Genomic DNA, 24551 nt, shown 5'->3' on the forward strand with positions numbered 1-24551 from the left:
GCTCTGTTCCAAAACCTAGTGAGCTGCCTACCTAACCAGTATTTTTAGGCATTCCCATCATAAAGGCAGTAAAATTATGCTCTCTTAAAAAATACCTTGTTTTGAATGTCCCAGAATGTTTTGAAAATTGCTATACTAATTTAAACATAAATGTAAAACATTTTTTTATTAATGTGTCAAAATGTAATTGATTAATGACTATTTTATCCAGTATTTCTGTATTTTTCATGCTTATTTGAATTTCACACTCTTAACGTAGCAACGTGCTGATGCCAAACTGGAAATCCTTTGTGAGTTTCACCTCTCATGTGCTTCACACGAGGAATTCTATTTGTGTGGCACGTGGAGTGTTCCAAATGAGTTCTATTTCAGTTAGGATGCTGCCTTAGGGACTGTTCACACAGGATGCATTCTTGCCTTCATCTGTGATGTGTTTAATTGTTTTTCTTCGTCAACATGCAATACCTTGATAAACTTCAGAAGAACATACGAATGTATCCTGTGTAAGGCAATACTCAAGTAGACAGTATACAGCCAGGCAGGTCTATGGGTTGGAACCGAGCTTGCCATACTACACCTTTTGCCATAAATAAGAAGCAGTGATGCATTCTGTTAATTATGTGTCATTAACATATTATTTTGCCTTTTTTATTTCAAAGCATGTGATCAAATGAGATCCATAATACAACCTGTTGAGAACTACCTGTGTGGGTGTTTATAATGAACTTGGTTTTATGCGTGTGTTTATTAACAGAAAGACTAGATGAGATTTTGGCCTCTCAGGAGACAGTACTGAGGCCAAAGGTGGAAGCAGACTACAGAGCCGCAACGGTGAAGCAACGTCCTACTAGTCGCAGAATTACACCAGCAGAAATCAGTGTAAGATACAGTATGTCCGCACACACTCAGATGATCAGAAAGTGTCCCATTTTAGCAGCATTGACCAAATACGCTATATGTACACAGTTGACTTCAAAAGTCAAAAATGTTTCTTTGTTTTACATTTATCAAACTGAAAAACTGGCTTGATGCAGGTTTGATGGTGGTCTAATGTACCAGCATAGTTTTACAAAACATAGCTGTATGCTGGTATTTTCAGCAGGGATGAAGCTTCTTACAATAACAGTAGCCAATAGAAACACTTTGTTGAAAATATGCCAAAATATTCTTGCTTGACCCTTTTAAACATAAATGTTTTCTTTGTGCAGTCTCTTTTTGAGCGGCAAGGACTTGCTCTCCATGGTGCTCTACACCCAGCGTTGGAAAAAGCCCACATGCAGCTACCGAAAAGCATGGCTAGAACAAAGTCTTTTGGTAATTCTTCAGGAATCTTTTACATACACTCCTCAATTAAGCCCCTCAATTTGAAATAGCAGTAAAGTGCTTCGCTTTGTTCTAGTTTCTTTTATCTATATGTCCTTTGATCTTCAAATCTGAATGCATTTAACCTTTTAGGCGTCAGGAATTTTTGGAAAAATGCTAGATTTTGACATCAAGATTTCAAAAGCTCTGTCCTTTGATCTTCAAATCTGAATGCATTTAACCTTTTAGGCGTCAGGAATTTTTGGGAAAATGCTAGATTTTGACATCAAGATTTCAAAAGCTTGTGGCTTAAAAGGGCTTAAAGATAGAGATCTACTGTAAATTACAAAAATGTTGGGCATGACTGAAAGTTTATGTGGGGTGTAAATATACTCGTCTAATTTGCATATTATGACATCATTAGGGGGCGGCCAGCTTGAATTTCATAATATTCAGGAAAATAGTAGATATTGAATTGATGTTTGAACTTATTTGCATGTTTTTTTTGTTTTGTTTTTTTTTGTCTTTGTATCCTCATTCCAAATTATCAGAAAAGAGGAAACCAACAATAAAACAGGAGAAAGTACAAAATTATTACTATACTATATAGTAGTAAAACACATGTGAACAGTAGCCTACTTTTTGATCAGTTCATCAGTAATATTCAGGAAATAATAGATATTGAATGGATGTTTGAACTTATTTGCAAGTTTTTTTGTCTTTTTATCCTCATTCCAAATTATCAGGAAAGAGGAAATCAACAGTAAAACAGGAGAAAGTAGTAAATTATTACTATATTACTGTGCCATAGTAAAATGCATGTGCCTATTTTTTGATCAGTTGACCAGCTATCTGCCAAATCAGGTATCTAGGTGACACAGTTTATAGTTCTTGAAAGTATGGTACCTCACATTGCATGGCACAGTGCACAGACCTACCCCACACTGACTGCACCGTGTACCGCGGCCACTCCCACCTCTTTGGGGCACTGGATCCAGAGCCGCTCTGACTGGATCCAAAAAGCTAGTGCTACTTCCAGCCCTATTTCTCCTACCCCTGCTGCCTCTACCTCTAGCAACAGCTCTCCTATGGACACAACGACCACGTCCACCGCTGCCACCCCCATCCCCGTTGGGTAAAGGGTCGAAATGATCACTTGTTTGTGCTTCGTGAACACTCTCGCCTTGCACGGCGGCACCATTGTGCTGCAAAGATGTACGAAGCACGGTTATTAGACTACCGATCGTCATTTCCAAAAGGCAACTATTCCCCTTCAGAGTCAGAATCGGCGAATAACATTTGCAACACATCCTCACGGTACAACTTTTTATTAGCCATTTTGCGATTTTCTCTCACAAATCTCACAATTTACTCGCACACTATGAACTGAACTGCTTCCGCACCAATGACACGATAGCTCACTTGCTCTGTTATTTCCTCGAACACTTTGAATAGGAACGTGACGTAATTTTGGTCTAGAATCGAAGTACTGCATGTCTGCCATCTAGTGGTGGGGAATACAAATTAGATATTACACCATATTAGGAACTACAGTCTATTTTATTAAGTATGACGTCTTGTCACAATTTTGCGACTTTGGTGCTTAGAGAGTTAAATGCAGAACTTTGACACACAGTAACATTTGGAATGCCAAGAATAAGGGAAGCAGTGAAAGGAAAGACCAAAGATCAAATCTGTAAATTATTGCATACTTGTTTGTCATCAAAGCTCAGCCAAACCCAAAATAAATTTTTATAGATCTATCTGTCTGTCTGTGCAGGAGCAACTGAAGAGGATCGGCTGTCTGCCCTGGCAGCAGAGCACAGATTTCCGCGGAGCTCCTCCATGACGGACAGCCTGAGAGACAGCCATAGTATCCCTCCACCTCCTCAAACGGCTCCCCCACCTCCCCCATCGCTTTACTATCTAGATACTGGACCCCCTCCTTCGTTCTGCCCACCCCCTCCCCCTGGCCGCATTCACGACCCCAGCCGTTCCAGTTTCAAACCAGGCTCTGAACCAAGACTGCACGCTTTGCCACAGACAATGTCTGCTGAACTGTTTGAGCCGCCTCGCCATGCCTCCCACATGGATCGGCAGAAGAAAGCCCGCTCCATGATCATCCTGCAGGACTCCTCCCACCTTCCCGTGGAGCCTACTGACATCCCCAGGCCAGGTTCAGTTTCAACTCAGCCCGAAAGGATCAAGAGGAAAGGTCGGGTCATCGATAACCCCTACGCCAATGTGGGCCAGTTTAGCGTGGGCCTATTCACGCCACCTCTGAGCAAGCCACAACGGAGGAAGAGCCCGCTTGTAAAGCAACTCCAGGTGGAAGATGCTCAGGAGAGAGCCTCGCTAGCACTGGCATCCATCCATGCAAGAGAGCACTCTCCCTCTGGGCGCCTAGCTGCCCACCATACCAGCAGGGCTGATTTCTATCAGCAGCAGCAGCAGCTGTTGCAGGAACGCAGTCAAGCTCAAGCTGAGGGACTGTTGCAAGGAAAGAGACCTTTCGCTGCCGCCATTGCTGATGCTGTGAAAGACCGGGAACGTCGACTGGAGGAGAGGCGGAAATCCACAGTCTTCCTATCAGTGGGCACTATGGAGGGCAGTTCGGCACCTCCCGCAGAGGCCCCCTCACTCACACCATCCCGTTCTGTTGATGAACGAATGCTCACACGTGAACTTGGTCAGTTGCCTCCTCCCGCCCTGGCATTGCGACCCTCTCCTGGGGGCACCACCTTCATTCACCCGCTGACGGGCAAGCCCCTGGACCCCAACTCTCCATTGGCACTTGCGCTGGCCGCAAGGGAACGGGCATTAACCTCCCAGAGTCAGTCCCCTTCAAGCAGCCCAGAGCCCAGAACTAAACATGAAGCTGCTGGAGGGGTGCTGTATATGGAGACCCAGACCAAAAAGGCTGAGCGGTCACAGGGTGAGAGGGAGTTTGCCTCACCTCCCTTTTCCCCTGCAACGAAAAGAATTTACGAGACTTCTGCCCCCACCAGCAAAATCCAGTGGGGAAGTCCCATATCCACCAGGAAAGAGTTAGAAACAAGGACAGAATTGAAGGAGGAAAGGAAAATTGAGGACAAGAAGAGTATGATCATCAGCATCATGGACACGTCTCAGCAGAAAACTGCTGGGCTTATCATGGTTCATGCAACAAGTAATGGGGAGGCCGTGGGGCCCAGCCCAGAACACACTGTCCCCTCTCCTTCTCCCAAGGGGACATTGTCAGAGAGCCCGAAACCCATGTTAGCCGAAATAAAACGCGCCAAGTCCCCTGGTCCCGATGCTCCTTCGAGATCCACCCCGCCTCCAGCCACAGCTCCAACTTCCCAGCCACCTCCCAGCCCGTCCTCAGATAAAACCCTGGCACAGGGTAGTTCTGAGGAGGATGTGGAACCCTATACGGTCACATTGCCACCTGCCATGCTCTCTTCCAGTGATGAGGAGACGCGTGAGGAGCTCCGCAAAATCGGTGTGGTTCCTCCACCGGATGAATTTTCCAATGGCCTTCTTGGAAAGACATCTGCAACTGCAGTACCTCCTGCTCCTACATTGGCGCAGACAACCCCTTCTGCCCTGCCCTCGGCAACACCCCCACCCCCCGCCCCTCCAGCAGTGGTCGCCGCAGCAGCACAGGTCTCCACTAGCAGTGGCCCGCAAGCAGCCTCAGGGAAGCCATCTGAGTCCCACCTGGGCCCAGAGTCTGCTGCTGACTCCGGGGTGGAAGAGGTAGACACTCGTAGCTCCAGTGATCACCACCTGGAGACCACGAGCACCATCTCCACTGTCTCCAGCATGTCCACACTGTCCTCGGAAAGCGGCGAGCCCACGGACACCTACACCACCCACGCAGATGGCCAGACATTTATTCTTGATAAGCCGCCAGTGCCTCCAAAGCCAAAGCTCAAGTCCCAGCTCAGCAAGGGCCCGGTGACGTTCAGGGACCCCCTGCTCAAGCAGTCATCCGATAGCGAACTGCTCTCACAGCAGCACGCGGCTGCGCTGGCTGCTGCTGCGGGAGCCTCAGGCCCGGCCAGACCCCGCTACCTCTTCCAGAGACGCTCCAAGTTGTGGGGGGACCCCGTGGAACCCCGTCCGCTTTCAGGGGCAGAGGAAGGCAAACCCACTGTGATCAGCGAGCTCAGCTCTCGGCTGCAGCAGCTGAACAAGGACACGCGCTCACTCGGGGAAGAGCCGCTTGGAGCTTCACTTGACCCCGGAAGGAAATCGCCCGTGGTCGGTGCAAGGTAAGGTGTGAATCCTGGAGAAGACCGATTGCAAATCAGCTTTACAACTGAATCTGAACTTCTATGAAAACAAATTCAACACCTTTTCTAACGCAACATTGCAAAGAGAATACAAAAGTTGTTTGTTTATACTGCAAATGCAAGTTTCCTATTGTTTAAATAACAGTGAGAACACTGTGCAATTCTTTTCCCATATCTGAATAACAATGTTCAATCAAAGCTCACAGTTTGCATTTAGTAATATGAAATAAAATGAACATAAATTATATATTAAACATCCTCATGAAAATCACAAAGAATACCAAAGAACATAACGTGTCTGTCCAGAGTTTCAGAAGTAGTCACCTTTAACTTTTATTTAAAAGAAAGCTAATCCAGAACCTTAAAATTTCTTACTCGTTTAGAAGCATTAAGTGTTAATGTTTAACATGCTTTCTTCATTGAGACGTTTGGAGCCCCCGAACTATCTCAGCATTGGACGACCACTGGTAAGTAATGTAGAACGGCCTCAGGCTGATCTCACAGCTCTACCATATAACCCGTAGACAATAGTTAGTGTAATACAGACTTTTCTGTAGATACACCAATGCACATAACCAGAGCTACAGGGACAGCTTGAGTTAAAATAATTAATTGCAATAAAAAATGTTTCATATAAAATCAATAAAAGTCTATGTTTTTTTCTGTCTTGATTTTTTAAAAACACCAGCTATGTACTATTTTGCTTATATCCTTAAATACAGCTGAAGTCATTTATATCCCAACAGATGTGACAAGGACATGGAAGACAGTAAACCTTAGCTTTTAGCCACTAGGGTAAATCAAATGTCATTCCTTTTATTTTATTTTCTATTCTTTAACATCCACTAATCCCATATTCGATCACTTTTGCTGACATTGTTCTGGGTTTTATTAATCACTTCTGCAGGTTCTGTGTTCCCTTGTCCACCCTGGCAAATCAACCAAAATGTCTGTCCCTTGACAGTATTGTCAAGTATTCTCAGTACACCTGTTTCGGTTATGACACCTTTTTCAGTGAACATGATGTGACTCTAAAACATTCTTGATGAGATGCAGTAGGGTGACTACATTATGACATAAATGTAATTTGAAAAGCACTCCTTTAATTCCCTCTGTCCCTCTTGCCATTTGGGTGTTCACAAGGTAACAGATGGCCTGAGGGCATGCACCATCTCAAGCTTCGACCTCTCACCTTCCAAACTCTGTCACATCTAACTCAGTGAGCTTTTCCCTCCGGCCTGCTTCTCTATGGCACTCTGCTAGCAGTATGTATGTGGATCCATGTGTGACTGATGTTTTTTTCTTGCAACATCATAGGATATGAATGTGTTGTTTGACCCATGTTTATCACAGTAATTGTGAGCTATAAACCCATGTTTGTCCAACCCTCAATAAAGTTATTTTAAAACTGGATTTAGTTTAAATTAACTACACCAGCTGAAAGTTGTCATTTCACATTGGATGATCCAACATAAAACCAACATAATCATCACAGTGTAATCATAATAATAATATCTAATTCCTCTGTGTAGTCGTTCTTTTTCTTTCTCTCCATTCAAACATGCTGTCCAAGCTTACTGTACTCGCTAAGTGTTTTGTGACACTTTCATCCATTAATCATGCTAACACAGTAATCGCTCCGGCTTCTTCTTGGAAAAATTGTTGCTCATGTAGTTTTATGCATTGTTTATTTTTCATGCATATTTGTTCATTTTGCTTAATTTTTGTTTCATTTGACCAGAACAGCACCTTACCCCAGACAGAGGACGTATTGAAAGAAATGCTGTGTTTAATTTCACATCATCAAAAGTCACTCTTTATTGATAGTGTCTATATGTGCACGTTCCACCATTGAAAGCTGAGGTCTGGGGCTAGCTGCGCTCTGGTCTGTGTCGCTAAGCATTTGGTTTGCATTCAATTGACATTGTTGAGGATGTGAAGTGTGTGGTGTTTGTTTTTGTTCTGTCATGGACTGATGCTAACCGACCGCTCTCTCTCTCTCTCTTTCTCATTGCCCCTCACTCTCTCTCCCTCTGTTTCTCTCTCTTTTTCTCTATCTCCCTCTCTCCCTCTTTCTCTCACTCTCTTTTTGCATGCTACGCTGCTCTGTCTAGAGCTGAATTTGAGGCTAAGCCCAGAAGAGCCGGGCACCTGTGTAAGTGCGCATGAATCATCTCATCTCTGTTTTTTCTGTTTCCACACCTCCGAGTCAAGCCCTGATCATCATCCACCCTTCCTCATTTACTGATTTGGCCAGGCCCCTCTAAACCCCAGCTTTTCCATGTTTTTCATTGGCTGCTTAATTCTCAATCCTCAAATTACAGAGGCAAAAGGATTCGATCAAATCAAGTATAGGGCATTAGTTTTCATTTTGATTTTTCATAGACTGCTTCTACAGATATGATAGGTAATGATCAGAGCTTGCACCTGTATTGTTAAATAAGTTCTGTCCTCTTCACAAAAAAATATGGCTGACTTGGCTAGTTATGTAAAAATCTCAAATTATGAATCCTATATTGTTATAGAATTTTCACAAAATAATACAATAAGTAATCTGAAGGTTGAGATGTTATTCGTGTCTCCACATCTGTCTTCTGTTGTTTCTCATGTGTTGCATGTTTGGTTGTGCTTTCAGTGTTCTGCTGTAGTGCTCATAAAATTTGTGTAAATCTGGCCATGTTTTACATTTCATTCAGATTGCATTCAAACTCATGTAACACCCCAGTCATTACCATTGATTGTTAATTGAGTAATTACATCTGATCTTCGCTTCATTGCACACAGAAGCAGGTTTTAAGTGGAGAGCGAGTTTTTTGCCTAGTTACAATTGTAGCATGCAGAACTAAACAAAAGTTTAACCGTTCAACTTTATAAACTGTCTTAGTGGCAAAAAATTATAAATTTAATTTAATATGGATATGCATTTGGTCAGTTGCTCTGCATTTAGTGTGTTTCTATTTAACTAAATTACATTTAAAAATGAATAATCTTAAATTATTTAAATTAAATTCAACTTTTTGTCCAATTGTCATCTGAAAATATGTAGAAATCCTTGAAATAAGAAAAATGTACTTGTGAAGCCATACACCATAAGATTAACTAACAATGAGCAATACATTTGTTACAGAATTTATTAATCTTTGTTAATGTTAGTTCGTTAAAATACATCTGTTCATTGTTAGTTCAAGCGAGCTTAGCTCCAATAAATAATATTAACAACTTTTACATTTCAATAATGTATTAGTTAATGTTGAGCATAAATACATAAAATTAAAAAAATTATTTAGAAGTTTAGATGCTATCAAATGTAGACTAATGTTAACAAATGAAACAATTCTTGTATATTGTTACCAGTATTTTTTACTTGTTTTTACCTTATTGATACTATCAAATAAAGCTGTCAGTGCAGTAAGACAAAATATATGTATATTCAAGATACAATGCATAAAAGCTAGTTTTAATTTTATTTGCAGTTTGCTTCACAAGTAAATTTAGGGATTTTTAGATATTTTCACTGAAAAATAAAAAAAAAAGGCATTCAAACTGATTAAGAAGGTGTTTTTACAGTGTAAATAGGTTGAATTTTGATGTCATATTGACTACAGCCCTGTTCACACCAAGAACGATAACTATAAAGAAAATGATATTAGCGTCCACACCAGCGAACGATATTGTCTGTAAGCGCATGCTCGTCTGCTGCTTTCAATTCTCGAACTCGTTATAGCAGGATTGAATCTGATTGGCTGTCAATGTTTTTATCGTTCATCAGCTGAAAAAAAAAATCGTTCTGAAAGTGATTCGTTTCTCTGTGTCTTTATCGTTATAGCTGTGGTGTGGACTCTGCTATTCTTTAATATTGAGAATGATTTTTAGAACTATATCTTTATCGTTATCTTTATAGTTATCGTGCTTGGTGTGAACGGTCCTTTAGGAGAAAACACTATAAATTTTAGTTGTATGACTGAACTATAAACTCTTCTTTGATCTCATGATGTATTCTCTCTATCTTTGCACCGCAGGTCTGTAACACCTTTGCACTTCTATTATTACGGCTAAACGCATTAATTAAACATGTCACTAACCACGTCTAACTCAAAAAACTTAGAGTCCTAACATAGCTGATGCTTTGTTTTTGAGCTGTTTCTCACAAAAAAAAAAAGTTGACTTTCATCCTATCTGCCCCCCTCCTTTTCTCTTCTGTTCCCTACTTCCAGACTCTTCAGCAGTTTGGGGGAGCTCCATACTATCTCTCAGAGAGGCTACGGCACCACCTACACCATCAGACCAGGCAGCCGCTACCCAATGACCCGGCGGACACCCAGTCCCGGTTCCCCGGACCGCTCGGATCCTCTGGGACCCATCCGGGGATTCGGTCTGGCCACTTCTCCCATCACACCCCCCACCATCCTTAAGTCGTCTAGCCTCAGTCTCCCTCACGAACCTAAAGAAGTGCGTTTCGTCATGAGGAGCTCCAGCGCACGGAGTCGCTCTCCCTCGCCCGCCCCCTCCTCGGGCATGCCCTCCCCCCTGCTCACCCTACGGCCGTTCCACCAGAAGCCCCTCCACCTGTGGAACAAGTACGACGTTGGCGACTGGCTGGCCAGCATTAACCTGTCTGAACACCGGGAGCGATTCCAAGAGCATGAGATTGAGGGCTCCCATCTGCCTGCTCTGACCAAGGAGGACTTCGCTGAGCTGGGCGTGACGCGCGTCGGTCACCGCATGAACATTGAGCGCGCCCTTAAACAGCTGCTGGAGAGTTGACCACGCGCCTCCCTCTACCTGTAGCTAGTCTCAACACAGTTTTCTTTTATTTTCTTATTTAATTTGCTTGTCATTTTTCTTGCAATTCTTGAGCTTTAAATCCGAAGTGTGTCATTTCGATGTTAAAATAATTATCCTATCCCACGCTTTTGTAAAAAGCAATCCCTGGGGTGTTACTAAATGGTATTAATATGTACCATTTAGATACTAATAGGTACATTTTTGGTGCTGATATGTAAGGCAGAGATGTCTAATTTTGCTCCTGGAGGGCCACTTTTTTCAGAGTTTAGCTCTCAGCAGTTTCAATACACTTGTCTGGAAGTTTCTACTGATTCTTTAGACCGTGATTAGCTGTTCAACTGATGTGTTTAACTGGAACTAGAGCTAAACTCTAAACAAGTGGCCATCCAGGAGCAGGATTGGACACCCCTGCTTTAAGGTACTATTATGAAGCCTTTAGGGGTAGAAATAAGTAGGGTTGCAAAGAGGAAGAAATTTTTGGAAAGTTTACAGAAATGTTCCACCCTTTGCAACCCTATAAATAAGGTACAACGGAAGGGTACTGCACCAGTGACAACTTTTTTGGACCTCTTTTTCCAGGAATGCAGTTTAATATTCCCCTGAAAACATTGCTCTGTTTATTTGAGCATCCCAACCAATCCGACGCACCAACATTGACAGTGTTTGTTCAACCAACAATCATTTGTGCTATTGCCGCAGAAATGACACACTTCTGTTTTAAATAATCTCACTATTTCCTAAATCCATCATTGGTGTAGTGGGTGTTGACTCCATGCTGTTTTTTGTAGCACTATCCTAAGCCCCTCCCACTCTACTGCCAGCAGCCAATCACATGGGTGCTGTGTATTTGGAAGGGACTGTGAATTTAGTGATCGAATTGGCTTTGTTCACACTGCACAAAAATCTGATTTATTTTGCAAAATCAGATCTGCTGACAGCGATTTGCCGTGGTGCCAAACTCATGATGCATTTATTTAATGCATTTATGCAAATACTTAAAACCGCTCATTGATTCAACTCATTTACTATTCACTGTATAGTTTCCTATATGGTGAAAAAGTGAGAGAAAATTAGTGTATTTGCAAAGTAAATTCTCATCCCGAATTAGGAAAAACTACTTGGAATCCAATTTGACAGTTCACACTGCATTTGAATCTGATTTCAAACCACTTACAGTAATGGGGGTCAAACATAATGCTCAACTGCTACAAAACTCAGATTTTTGCTGTCTGTCGAAAACAAAGCCTGTTCAAAACATCTCGTAATTGATTCTTCAGTTTCATTTGCATGATAAACACCCACTAATCCCTTAGTCCCAAATCCATTTTTTTCTACTTTACTATTCGCTTCTTACCGCTGTCATTCATTCAGAGAAAGGAGGGATGCTGTTGAGAAAAGGAAGTTCAGTTGCCTTTCAGAGTATTTTTTTAGGAGTGGATGAGCAGAGTGGGCGTGGCCAGATCCTCTCTGTCTACCGCCTGCCCCCTTCTGGCTGAGGGACGTACTACACTCTGAGAATGTTTAACCAACACTAGTGGCTTTTTCATAATCAGACTCTTAACTTTGGGTTTCCAAAGGAAATATGACATTAGATAGAATATCTCAATGTATTTAAATAGCTTTGAAAATGGAGGGAGACAGCAAACAACAGGACGGACCGTGCAAAACTGCACCTGTCTCTCTCCCTAGATGATTTATTCCACCAATAATTTACCCATTTTTACCAATTATATACATATATATTTGACAGAAAAAAGTATATAGATATATGAATATAACATTTTTGTCATAAATATAAAACTTATATATGATATTATATATATAAAGACAAAAAAACACTCTTGAAAATGATTTTTGATGGTTATCCTTTTATGATGGACTGTAGCATGAAACGTTACATCACCATACGGAATGACGGTTGACTGATTTGTTCGATTTGCATTGTACCACCCCCTTTTTTGCTTTTCTTTCTTATAGTTTTACAGAACCTGGTCTTCCATCTTTAATTGGGCTGTAACGGTGTGTTCATGTTTGAGCCCTTCACACACACCGCTTTTGTCTGTTATTCATTTGTAGTTTTTTCGTATGAAACAAAAACGCGTTCCCAGTACAGTTACACACTATCATGCGCACAACCACACCGGTTTCTTATCCAAATTTGATCTAAATAAGTCTTCTTAATCTGGTAATAAGAAATTCCAAATAAGAAACTCTGCAATAAGTGTGTGTGTGAACAAAGGTGTGTGTGGTGTGCATGACAGAAACGCTGTGGGACGAGAAACATCTGGATGGTAACGACTGGTGTTCGAAGACAGAATCTATAATTGTAAAAGTTTCCACCGTATGGCTTATATGTTAACCTGCTGTAAGCACTGAACCATTTGGCTTATTTGTTTTGGCCTTTATTTATTTTTTCTTTCTCCTCATAGGTGGATTTTGTAGCTTGTGAAATATGATGCTTAGAAGAATTTTTATGAATTCATTTAGAATGAATTTTAGAATGACAACTACAGTAGTAAAAAAAGAAGAAGCTGAGGACAAAAGATTTCATGAAAAAACAATCAATGAAAAAGAAGCCCAGAAATCCTGCAGCTGTACATATGGACAAATGACTCAAATATTTGCTTTTTATATCAATCACAAGCAATGTATATACGATAGTTTTCATATAAATTTTTAAAAATCAAAAAATATATAGATCTATATATGAATGTTTGGCATATATGCATAGTTAACCACCTGTCAAAAAAGGTGAAGATTTTACTCTTTGTATGGAGTTCGGGGGTGATTTGCACAAAACAAGGTGCTAGCATTTCAAGCCATTCATTCCCACCTGTCCCATTCAACCCTCCATTAGGGCTCAACAGATGCATATTTAAACGAAACCTGGGACATGCAAACACAGACGCTCATTTCTCTTCTGTGCACCATCAGTCCTGTTTTTAATACCTAACGTGTGTGTGTGTGTGTGTGTGTGTGTGTGTGTTTGACTGTGACAGCAGAACGATTAATGCTTCACCATTGGTCATCTCTTCTCTTGCATCTGAAATCAGGCCGCACGCAAACAGCCAAGGATGAGGAGAGCTTCTCAGTGCCTCATCAGATGAGCACGCCAGTAACACTGTGTGGGGAAAAAGCCCTTCTGTAGGAGCAGTGTTGAGTCAGAGTAGATGCCATATTTATCTTGATATGAACGAAAAGAGAAGTACAGCCTGTTCACACTGCAGGTAAATACAGATGTCACTCCTCTTCTTTATGCTGTTTTGGACACACTGCTAAATATGGGAGTGGCATTCTAAACCTGATTTCACTAGGGATATGAAATCAATTGTGATTTTAGACATTACAACAGTATAAAGTACAGAATGGATATTAATTCTGGGATTTGCCAAAAATTGTATTTTACAGTTATTCATTACTGGTAAATATTCATTTAATTTTTGTATTTATTTTTGGGGGGATAGAAATGAATCTTTTAGTCAGCAAAAATGCATTACATTGATCAAAAGTGACATTAAAGACATAATGTTATAAAAGATTTCTATTTCAAATAAATGCTGTTCTTGTAAAATGTTCTATTCATCAAAGAATCCAGTATCACAGTTTCCACAGGAAATATTAAGTGGGAAAACTGTTTTCAACATTGATGACGATAAGAAATGTTTCTTGAGCGGCAAATCAGCATATTCAAATGATTTCTGAAGGATCATGTGACACTGGAGTAATGATGCTGAAAATTCAGCTTTGCACCACAGGAATAAATTATATTTAAAAATATATTAAAATAGCTAAATGTTTTTTTAAATTGTAATAAAATTACAATCCCAAAAATTGATCCCAAAAATGCAGCTTTATTGAGCACAACAGACTTCTTTCAAATGAATTAAATCGTTTTAATGAATGTTAATATTGATCAATATTAATAAATTAAAAATCTACTGATATGGTATCGATAGTGTCTCTAAGACGTTTATATAAATTTTTTTCTCTGATTGGCATTTAAAATACATACATTTCCAGCATAAAATAAGGGTTTTAAAAATCAAATATGACTTGTGGCCTTAAAACAGTACAAAATTGAACAGACTGTACTTTTATCACCTCATAGTCTCATTTCTGTTCTGTAAATATGGCGATTGCTCTGATTACATTTTATTCTCCCATCCTAGATGAAGACTAGTTACTATTTAGCTCGTTAACAGAGATCCTGACCTCCCCTCCTAAAGCAGCCGCTCTGCGTTAAACCGTCAGTCTGTTTGACTGTACAAGGGCTTGAATGAAGGGGTTGAGGGGCCGTTTGGAGTCGGGCCCCAAGATAACTGTGAATTACTTACTATATCCTCGGATGCAGATGAGCCCTGAGCCTACCACACACAGATTCCTTCCTTCATTCCATGTTCGACTTGTTTAATCCACTTTGTTTTTTACTGAAATCTTACAGAAACGCTCAATTTTTGATTTAGACTTTTTAATTTCTCATCCCACTGAAAATCATGTTTCTACCTTCAGCTCATCCAGAAGAACAAAAGCAAGGGTGCATATGTTTTTGTGAATGTCGTCCCACTCTGGAGACTTGGAACTGCATTTCTGAGCCATATGTACCACAGTTTTCCTCCTCTCATCTTCTGATAACACTTGAGCTGATTTTCGTTTTGTGCACGTCACTTTCATCTTTCATGTGACACTGGAGTAATGATGCTGAAAATTCAGCTTTGCACCACAGGAATAAATTATATTTAAAAATATATTAAAATAGCTAAATGTTTTTTTAAATTGTAATAAAATTACAATCCCAAAAATTGATCCCAAAAATGCAGCTTTATTGAGCACAACAGACTTCTTTCAAATGAATTAAATCGTTTTAATGAATGTTAATATTGATCAATATTAATAAATTAAAAATCTACTGATATGGTATCGATAGTGTCTCTAAGACGTTTATATAAATTTTTTTCTCTGATTGGCATTTAAAATACATACATTTCCAGCATAAAATAAGGGTTTTAAAAATCAAATATGACTTGTGGCCTTAAAACAGTACAAAATTGAACAGACTGTACTTTTATCACCTCATAGTCTCATTTCTGTTCTGTAAATATGGCGATTGCTCTGATTACATTTTATTCTCCCATCCTAGATGAAGACTAGTTACTATTTAGCTCGTTAACAGAGATCCTGACCTCCCCTCCTAAAGCAGCCGCTCTGCGTTAAACCGTCAGTCTGTTTGACTGTACAAGGGCTTGAATGAAGGGGTTGAGGGGCTGTTTGGAGTCGGGCCCCAAGATAACTGTGAATTACTTACTATATATGTCCTCCAATGCAGATGAGCCCTGGAAAAATACACACAGATTCCTTCACCCCTCTAAGTTTTTTTTACATAAAATCTTACAGAAAGGCTCGAGTTTTGATTTTGAGATGACCTATTTCATTTCCCTTCCCACTAAAAAAACCATGTCCCTTTTATCAGCTCATCCTGAAGAATAAAAGCAAGTGTGCGTGTGTTTTTGTGAATGTCGTCCCACTCTGGAGACTTGGAACTGCATTTCTGAGCCATATGTACCACAGTTTTCCTCCTCTCATCTTCTGATAACACTTGAGCTGATTTTCGTTTTGTGCACGTCACTTTCATCTTTCATAATATTGATTTTGTCATGTACATTACATTATAGTTGTTCTCTAGCAGGAGATGAAAGGACATGAAGAAAAATGAACAAATGTGCCAAAAAGTAATAATCGTTTTTTTTTGTTGTTTTTTTTTTTTTTAGTTTGTAGGAACTAAATGCTGTTTGAACCAGCACTATGGTGCCACCGCCTGGAAATCTTGAGACATTTTTCTTTTGTTTCCCCAAATATAGGAGTTTATATACATTTCCATACATGGCCTGATTCATTGAGTTTCATGGGCACATTCATGTCTGGGTTTAACAGTCTGTTCTGTTTGGCTTGAATTCCAGTAAGTCAATTAGTGACTGACTTGCACATTCGGTGGATGCTCTCCCTGACCTTTGCCCTTTACTCTCTCCTAATGTAGCGCAGACATCAGGGGTTCTGCATATTTAACCAGAATGAAAATTGCAATTGATTTCTTTGTAATTTTACTCGACCAATGGCAGGACTAAACATGAAATAAAACACATCAGATACATGACTACAGTATGTTCTATAGGGTTGTCCATCTTGTTTTCTGACCAACAAAAGCACAATAAAAATGGCAAGAAATGCAGTATATACTGCTTTAATGAGCATTGTTTTCTGGTGGGTTGATTGCTCAATTGAGGTTGTGATTGAGGTTTATTTCACTCAGGTGGTACTAAACAAAGAGGTACAAAACAAGGCTTCGAACTCTGAAAAGGTCTTCATTTTGTAACTAAGAGTGCTTATTGTTTGCCTCAAATTAATGTCAAATAAAACTGTTCATGTAGTATTTAGTTTTATAGGTTTGATGAACATTAAATGTAAAAATATATATTTTTTTAATATATAGCATTAAAACAAAATTACCAGAATGGGTGACAGGGTTGCAGATTTCACTCAGTTTCTCTAGTTTTGGCAGATTTTTTAATGAATTTCACATAAAGCATATTTGATTGTGCAATCATGTAAATTCAGTTGTATTTCTCACAAGATAATTTTACAGTAAGTTTGAGAGGAGTGTTGGCTTGGATGACTTTTGATTTTAAAACTAGCATCTTCTGAACTTTCCTCTGCGTTGATCATTTTCTATTAGAAGCTAGATGCATCTGTCAACTTGCCCCGTTCGTGGAAAGTGCTGATAATTAATTTCTGAATAATGCCACATGTAAGATCTCGCTTGTTTGTATTTCTTTAATATGAACATCATTCTGCTCACAGAACAAATGAGTGTACACAACATAAAAACACCAGAGGCTTCAGAAATAAGAACATTTTTCTAATGACGTAAAAGTTGTATCCAGTTCAGATACACACATTCATGTGGAGTACTAAGCTGCTTCTATTTGAATTCACCAATGCATGTTCCATATATAAAGCACTTGTGAAAAACATCACAAAACACAAACCAAAAGCAATAATCTAAAAAAAAAAAAAACTTCACAGTTTTTGCAATATGAATACATGCTCTTTACAGTAATAATTATTTCTCGTCTCTAAAGGGGAAACTCATGAAGAAACATCAGGGTCATATTTTACTCCAAAAATGCCTAAATGTGTCTATTTTAGCATGATTTTTTTTAGGACACTTTTTGCATTTTTAGGACAAATATGCATGACAAACATCTATCCAAACATAATTTTGATTATTTAAAATCAGCATAAATTACATTCATTAGAAAAGACAACTATGATAAACAAATACTTAAAAACTAAATAACTTACAATTAGTAATTTAAAAAATAAAATGAGAGGGATTGTGTGTTTTGATTTTACTGTAACATGACAGGCATGTTCTTGACATTTCATGAGATTCACTCCTGAACTTCCCTAGTTTCACTGGACATCTCATCAGACAGCTGCATGTGGCACATGAATGCTTTACCAAAGATTGAAAGCTGCACATTATCAACTTTATCATTTCAAGACAGTGTTTCACAGCCTGAACTGTAACCTGGCAGTTTGTAATCGTCAGTGATCTTCCAGAGCAGTCGCTGCTGTTTTTTTGCTCTGGTTTTCACATCCACACAAACACATTCATCTGCTACACTGAGTTTGTCTTCTCATCCAGCCCTGAGGAGAGTCTTATCCTGCGCTCAGATATGCTTGCAACAAATCGCTTTAATATAAAAATCTGTTTAGTTGGCAAATAAGGTGGACATAAAATTTGAGAAATGTATAAGGGAACATGAATGTTTTAAAATACAGTATAATCAGCTACCCTTGTACAAAGATCAAGTAGTGTATTGATACTGGTGAGCATCACAAATTGTTACTTGAAATGTGCAACTGTTGTAAGATATTACCCTTTTTAAAAATTCTTTTGAAAAATATTTCATGTTACATTCGGCACAAATCGCAAGTCTCTTAAGAGTGCTAAAAGTTTTTTTTTACTAAATCTGCACGCAGCACAATTTGTATCAAATCGGAGTTCAAAGTGCATTGTGATTCTATTATCAGGTCAATCAGCTGTACATTCACAGAATCATAATTTAATTCATGAGCAAAGTAGTGTGAGGTAGAGTTGCTGCTCAGGACGGTGGGAGGACAGCCATGATCTGAGGAACTCATCAGTGCAAGTGCAGGAGCAGCGGAGGAGAATGTGATATGATCACGCCGAGTCCGGTTTTCCCTCTTGCGTCTCCTCATCTTTATCAGATGATTCTTCTTTACTGTCTAAATCAAAATTCTGTAAGAAAGCATGAATAAAATCAATCAGTTACTGCATCATGAAGAGTAAGCATTCACCTTCAAACACACACACACCTCTAGCTCCCTCATGACTTCATCCATAAAGTCGTTGGAGTTCCTCTTGTAGGACAGAGCCATCTGAATGGCATCTTTAAACACCTGTGGATGTGGGAGGACAGCCATGATCTGAGGAACTCATCAGTGCAAGTGCAGGAGCAGCGGAGGAGAATGTGATATGATCACGCCGAGTCCGGTTTTCCCTCTTGCGTCTCCTCGTCTTTATCAGATGATTCTTCTTTACTGTCTAAATCAAAATTCTGTAAGAAAGCATGAATAAAATCAATCAGTTACTGCATCATGAAGAGTAAGCATTCACCTTCAAACACACACACACCTCTAGCTCCCTCATGACTTCATCCATAAAGTCGTTGGAGTTCCTCTTGTAGGACAGAGCCATCTGAATGGCATCTTTAAACACCTGTGGAACATTTACACAACATTAGAACTTCACGCAGTTCTTTCAACCCTAAAACACACATCTAAATATTTGTAATTCATTTCTGGAGATTAAAAACCACACTTGACAAAAAATAAATAAATGGTGTGTGTTTCTAGCCTCCAATCCTGTCAGCTTAGCAGTTACTTTCATAAAACTGAACAGGAATATATTTTAAATTGTTCATATGCGATGACATAAATGACAATGTAAAGGGGAAAAAATTTACTTGAGTATGGAATTTAAGGAAATTAAAACTTATTTTTAACATAAAAAATAGCAAAACCAGAACACAATTGGTTTACATAGTCAAAGACACCTTAACTGGGAAATTTACGGACTGTCAGATGAAAACACATTTTATATGAAAAATATAGCAAAATAAAAAAATGTAGGGTTACTGAATCAGGGATACTCTGTTTTCCATCCTCACCTTGACCACATTGGTCCCATCAGCAGCAGATACAAAGTAGAAGGGCAGACCTTGTTTCTTAGCGAAGCTGAAATTCTTCTGGGTGACCTTCATGTCAGCTTTTGAAGAGCAGAACACATGAAAGAACAAAAGATAAGAGACATGCAGAGCGTAACACTGGCTAATACCGCTCTTATCTGGAATCTCACAAGCCAAATTTACCATCGATCTTGTTAGCGACCACCAGACAGGGAATCTCTGGCCGATACTCTCGCAGTTCTTTGTACCAAATTGGGAGGTTCTTATATGTGATTTTCCTCTGGACATCAAACACCTGGGAAAAGCAATCTGATTAATTCTGAAAGCTTTTTGAGATGTACGGTTTATGAAAAGCCTTAAACCTTTAACACAAAACAAATGTCAAAAGAGGAGCATTTTGTGTGTGTGTGTGTGTGTGTGTGTGTGTGTGTGTGTTTTTGTTACAAATGAGGACATAAATTTGTATAATGACAAAGGTATGACATAGGTATTACAAGGAGAAGGTGACTTTTCAGGACATTACCCCATGTCCCCACTTTTCAAAACGCTTATAAATCACACAGAATGGAGTGTATTGAAAATCTGAAATAGCACAAAGTCTCCTGTGAGGGGTAGGTTTAGGGGTAGGGTTGGTGTAGAGCAATAGAATATAGGGTCTGTACAGTAGAAAAACCATTACGCCTATGGAGAGTCCCCACTTTTCACAAAAACAAACCTGTGTGTGTGTGTGTGTGTGTGTGTGTGTGTTTTGTTAAAATAGTCATGAATCTGCCACTACAGCAGCATACGAATAAAGATTTATTTCTCTGATTCAAGTGGTTTCAGTTTAGCTATTGTTAACTAAATCTATTCAAATCTAATATAACTCTTAAAATATTGTTTTTGTTGACTGAAAATGTAAATATCAGACGAAAAATTTAAATCTTAAAAATGCTGCCTAAAATAAAAAATAAACAAAAAAAAAATGATGTTTTATAAAATAAGATGTATTAAAACTACTAAAACTGAATTAAATTTAAATAAAAAAAATTTTTTTTAAATAAATGATGACAGAAAACATAATTTAAACTAAAATAAAACAGATAAAATATAATCTTATTCAAAATATTAAAGGAATAGTTGTTGAAAATGTACTCACCCTCAAACCATCCAAGACGAACGTTTGTTTCTTCATCGGAACAGGTTTGGAGAAACTTTACATTACATTACATTACAGATTTGAGCAAACTCTTCACATTAAACATTACATCACTTGCTCACCAATGGATTCTCTGCAGAAAGTGTTATTATGGATTATGGACTCATTTTGTCCAGAAGCAACGGTTTAAAGTTAAAACAACTTAATGATGGATTTGTTTCTCACAAACACACAGCTTTTCACTTCACAAGACGTTAACTGATGGACCGGAGTCGTGTGGATTATTGTGATGTTTTTATCAGCTGTTTGGACTCTCATTCTGACGGCACCCATTCACTGCATAGCATCCACTGGTGAGCAAGTGATGTAATGCTCCATTTCTCCAAATCTGTTTTGACGAAGAAACTCATCTACATCTTGAATGGCATGAGGGTGATAATATCATAATAGTAACATACTAAAATAAGACCGAGTGGTTTGTGACCATCTCTTACCATGATACAGGCATGAGCTTTATGGTAGTAAGACGGGTGCATGCTTCGAAAGCGTTCCTGTCCTGCAGTATCCCAGAAATCTGTATGCAGATAAACAGCTTCAGTTGGCATCAAAGCCAATACAGCCAATTGTTAAATTATCCCGCACTAAAATAACAGCTTCCATGCCAAACTTACCAACCAGGACAGTCTGCCCATTGATGGTGGTGGTGTATTTGTAGAGAGTCAGAGCGTATGTGGAGAGCTGCTGAGGACGACTGACACATTTCATTAAGAACCTGACAACTCTCAGAATGAACCATACAGACAGAGATATCATACTGACAGCAAACAACCAAGTCAAAGGATACTATCCATCAACAAGGAATCTCTCCATAAGCCTGAAAAGAAATCATCAAAGCATTTAGAAAAGAAAAAACGCAAACGGCTAGTCCATAAAGGAGAGCAGTAAACATACTTGGATTTGCCCACAGCGCTGTCTCCGAGGCAGATGATCTTGACCTGCTCATCGGCGTCGTATTTGTCCAGGTCCAGGTCAGAAATGCCTCCTGCGTCCATCGCGAGAGAGAGAGCCGCAGGAGTTTAAACACTGAGCCTCTTAACACCGCGGGATTAGACGATCATGACAGCCGCCGCTGCTTTACTCCATCACACGAACAGCTCATTTAGTTCATCTTTGCGAGCAATAAACCGTAAAACGTATAATGAAGTCTATATTCCCGAAGATAGGTAACGTCCGAATCTCGCTTTGGCTAGCTGGCTAATTAGCAGATTAGCGTGTTTGGAACCTAAGCTATCTAAATCACTATTTACGGCAGAATATTGCCTTACAATCCCAGGAAGATATATTTAGGGCTCGTCGACAGATTGTCTGCACTCACGGCTGGAAAAATATCGCTATTTTGTGAAGAAAATTCTCGGTTTGGTTCCAGGAGATTCACTGAACATGTACGACAACAACGCGTCTCTGAGCAACGCTAGGACCCTAAAAGAGCCTCCTGGTAAACGCCGAGCTGTCTTTGAAGGTGCCTGTTTCATTTCGATGTCGCTTTTTAATTTTAAAGTGCTTTATTCTAATGATTGTTCTAAAGGTAATACAACTAAAGTGGCATAAAGGAAATACTGGTATTACTACTACTACTAAAAAATACATTATGAAATGAGATAATAAAGAATAAATTAAATTAAGCAATAGCTTCTTCATTCTAATGTGATTATTTTGACGTGATAATAATTTTAAACATTATTTTTCAAAATTATCGTTCATTTCTGTAGGAGTAAACTTTGACCTATATTTATGCTTTCCAGGAAACAAATCCAAGAAGTAATACCTAGAATGTTTTCTTTGTGTTTGACAAATTGCCTGTCAGTAATATCAAACACAATAATCTTACGTTTTTAAGTGTGAGAAAGCAGTACGTTACAGAATGTTGTCTTGGTCACATTCTTGACATATATAGAAATACATAGAACAGAACAGAAAAACTGTTATATATAGATCCGCTTCTTAGTTAGAAAAGTCTTTTTTTCTTTCCCACAGAGGTCAGTGAGTGCATGATTCAAATGAAAAGGTTCCCACAAGGATAAATGCATCCTTGGCATCAAAACAAATTCCATTAACCATAATTAGTTAACAAGACTAAACTAAATTACGCCAAATAAATAAAGCCAAATAGAAATATTAGATTTTTAAAAAAAAAAATAACTTTAACTGAAATAAATAAGTTGGAGTAGCCTCACATTACATTTTTAAAACTTACTAAAAGTTATTAAAATTACTAAAACTGAAAATAAAGTTATACATAAATATAAAAATGAAAATTAATATAAAATATATATTATTCATAATATTTATATAAATATAAAAAGTAATTAAAATGACAAGAAAAATACAGAATTTAAACAAAAATAAAAAAGCTTAAAATATAAAAACTTAATTCAAAATACTAATAAATAAGTAATAAATAATAATAATCATAATGCACATACATATATATATATATAATTAATAGAATATAAACAATACTAAAATAAGAGATACTGTATATGGTAAAGACAGAAACTGACTTAAAATATTCTTACCACCACACTGTTTTTACATATTTTGTATCCAACTTACCATACATTGTACAGGTTTATTACCTTGAAGAAATTCATATTTATTTTACAAAATATTCTAATAAATTAATAATGATTTATTATTATTTTTTGACACCAGCACCAAGTGAAATTGTACTTTTTTTTACTTGGTGAATAAAGTTAAAGTATAATAATTATTGAAATGAATAAGGTGTTACTTTAGAAAATATCAAACAACTAATAGAACAATAGATGGTTCTGCTGAAATGCTGCCTTTGCTCTCATAAGCTCCACCCTGGTTCGCAGGTGTCTGGGATGTAAACACAGCTGAGTTGAGAGACACTCTTGTGCTCTTTGACAGCTGGACCAGACACACACAGAGAGAGAGTCAGAGAAACACAACTAGCTAAAACATTCAATTGCGTAGGTGGCAAAATGGCCTGTAGACTGTCCATTACAGAGGAGGATTTCTACTGCCCCATCTGCTGTGACATCTTCAGGGATCCCGTACTCCTACCCTGCTCTCACAGCATCTGTAACGGCTGCGTGAAAACCTTCTGGAACCGGCGAGGAACTCAAGAGTGTCCTATCTGCAGAACTGTGTCCTCCAACCCTAACCCACCTATGAACATTGTGCTGAGAAACATGTGTGATCTGATGAGAGAAGAAACAACTCAGGAGCCTCCCGTAGAGACTGTGGAGTTATGTAGTCTTCATGGAGAACCTCTTACTTTCTTCTGCACTGAAGATCAAGAACTAGCTTGTGGGAAATGCAGAAATGCCAAATCGCATAAGAACCACCGCATCCATACAACAGCAGACCTCAGGGTAAGAGCTCAGAGCGTCAGATTGTATGGAAACACGATTTTTAACAATAGTCAGTTGCTGAAATGACCAGCTTGTGGACTCTAGTCAGATTTCACTGATTGTCGGTTTCAGATTTAATGGATGTGAAACAGGTCTTGTCAAACAGGTCTTAGCACACTAATGACCCTTATATGACACACATTCTCAGGCTTACAGAAACAAAAGTTTCATGGGAACTTGCTGATCAATGCTGATCCATTTGTGGATATGCCGGTTTGTAACAAACAACCTTTTTAACATCAGTAAACAAAGCTGGGAAAATCATCATGCTAAAACCTCTGATATATATATATATATATATATATATATATATAGACACATATATTATAAAAAACTG

At 38.8% G+C, this 24551-nt stretch overlaps 3 protein-coding genes and 1 long non-coding RNA gene across 4 annotated transcripts in view; 2 read left to right on the forward strand and 2 right to left on the reverse strand.

Moving 5' to 3' along the window:
- LOC107559873 (SH3 and multiple ankyrin repeat domains protein 3-like) overlaps positions 1–12131 on the forward strand; it is a 161241-nt gene extending 149110 nt beyond the window's left edge. Inside the window, exons 15-18 of the mRNA XM_016243895.1 lie at positions 755–879; positions 1209–1314; positions 3083–5561; positions 9797–12131. Coding sequence (XP_016099381.1) covers positions 755–879; positions 1209–1314; positions 3083–5561; positions 9797–10346 — 3260 coding nt within the window. The 3' untranslated portion in view covers positions 10347–12131. The remainder of the gene's footprint in view (positions 1–754; positions 880–1208; positions 1315–3082; positions 5562–9796) is intronic.
- Positions 12132–18319: 6188 nt separating this feature from the next.
- On the reverse strand, positions 18320–18850 carry LOC107559591 (uncharacterized). Its single transcript, XR_001605639.1, has 2 exons — positions 18765–18850; positions 18320–18687 (listed from the first exon to the last, which is right to left on the reverse strand). It is a non-coding gene; the product is annotated as an uncharacterized lncRNA (long non-coding RNA).
- Positions 18851–18861: 11 nt separating this feature from the next.
- LOC107559580 (rab-like protein 2A) lies at positions 18862–22282 on the reverse strand. The gene is made up of 8 exons (XM_016243467.1): positions 21726–22282; positions 21619–21648; positions 21446–21525; positions 21269–21348; positions 19820–19931; positions 19619–19716; positions 19084–19167; positions 18862–19006 (listed from the first exon to the last, which is right to left on the reverse strand). Exons 1-8 carry the CDS (start codon positions 21824–21826, stop codon positions 18929–18931), a joined length of 663 nt encoding a protein of 220 aa, XP_016098953.1. The 5' UTR covers positions 21827–22282; the 3' UTR covers positions 18862–18928.
- Positions 22283–23782: 1500 nt separating this feature from the next.
- Positions 23783–24551, forward strand: part of LOC107559884 (tripartite motif-containing protein 35-like) — a 3682-nt gene continuing 2913 nt past the window's right edge. The window contains exon 1 of the mRNA XM_016243905.1: positions 23783–24175. Coding sequence (XP_016099391.1) covers positions 23783–24175 — 393 coding nt within the window. The remainder of the gene's footprint in view (positions 24176–24551) is intronic.

The sequence above is a fragment of the Sinocyclocheilus grahami genome, unplaced genomic scaffold (assembly GCF_001515645.1).
Source record: "Sinocyclocheilus grahami isolate Dianchi unplaced genomic scaffold, SAMN03320097.WGS_v1.1 scaffold22.1, whole genome shotgun sequence".
Taxonomy (NCBI): domain Eukaryota; kingdom Metazoa; phylum Chordata; class Actinopteri; order Cypriniformes; family Cyprinidae; genus Sinocyclocheilus; species Sinocyclocheilus grahami.

Excerpts from the sequence above, each read along its gene's own strand:
- LOC107559580 (XM_016243467.1), bottom strand. The coding sequence starts at position 21,826 with ATGGACGCAGGAGGCATTTCTGACCTGGACCTGGACAAATACGACGCC. Across the intron at positions 19,168-19,618 it reads ATGGGACCAATGTGGTCAAG|GTGTTTAAAGATGCCATTCA; the intron begins GTGAGGATGGAA and ends AATGTTCCACAG. Across the intron at positions 19,007-19,083 it reads AAGTCATGAGGGAGCTAGAG|AATTTTGATTTAGACAGTAA; the intron begins GTGTGTGTGTGT and ends GCTTTCTTACAG.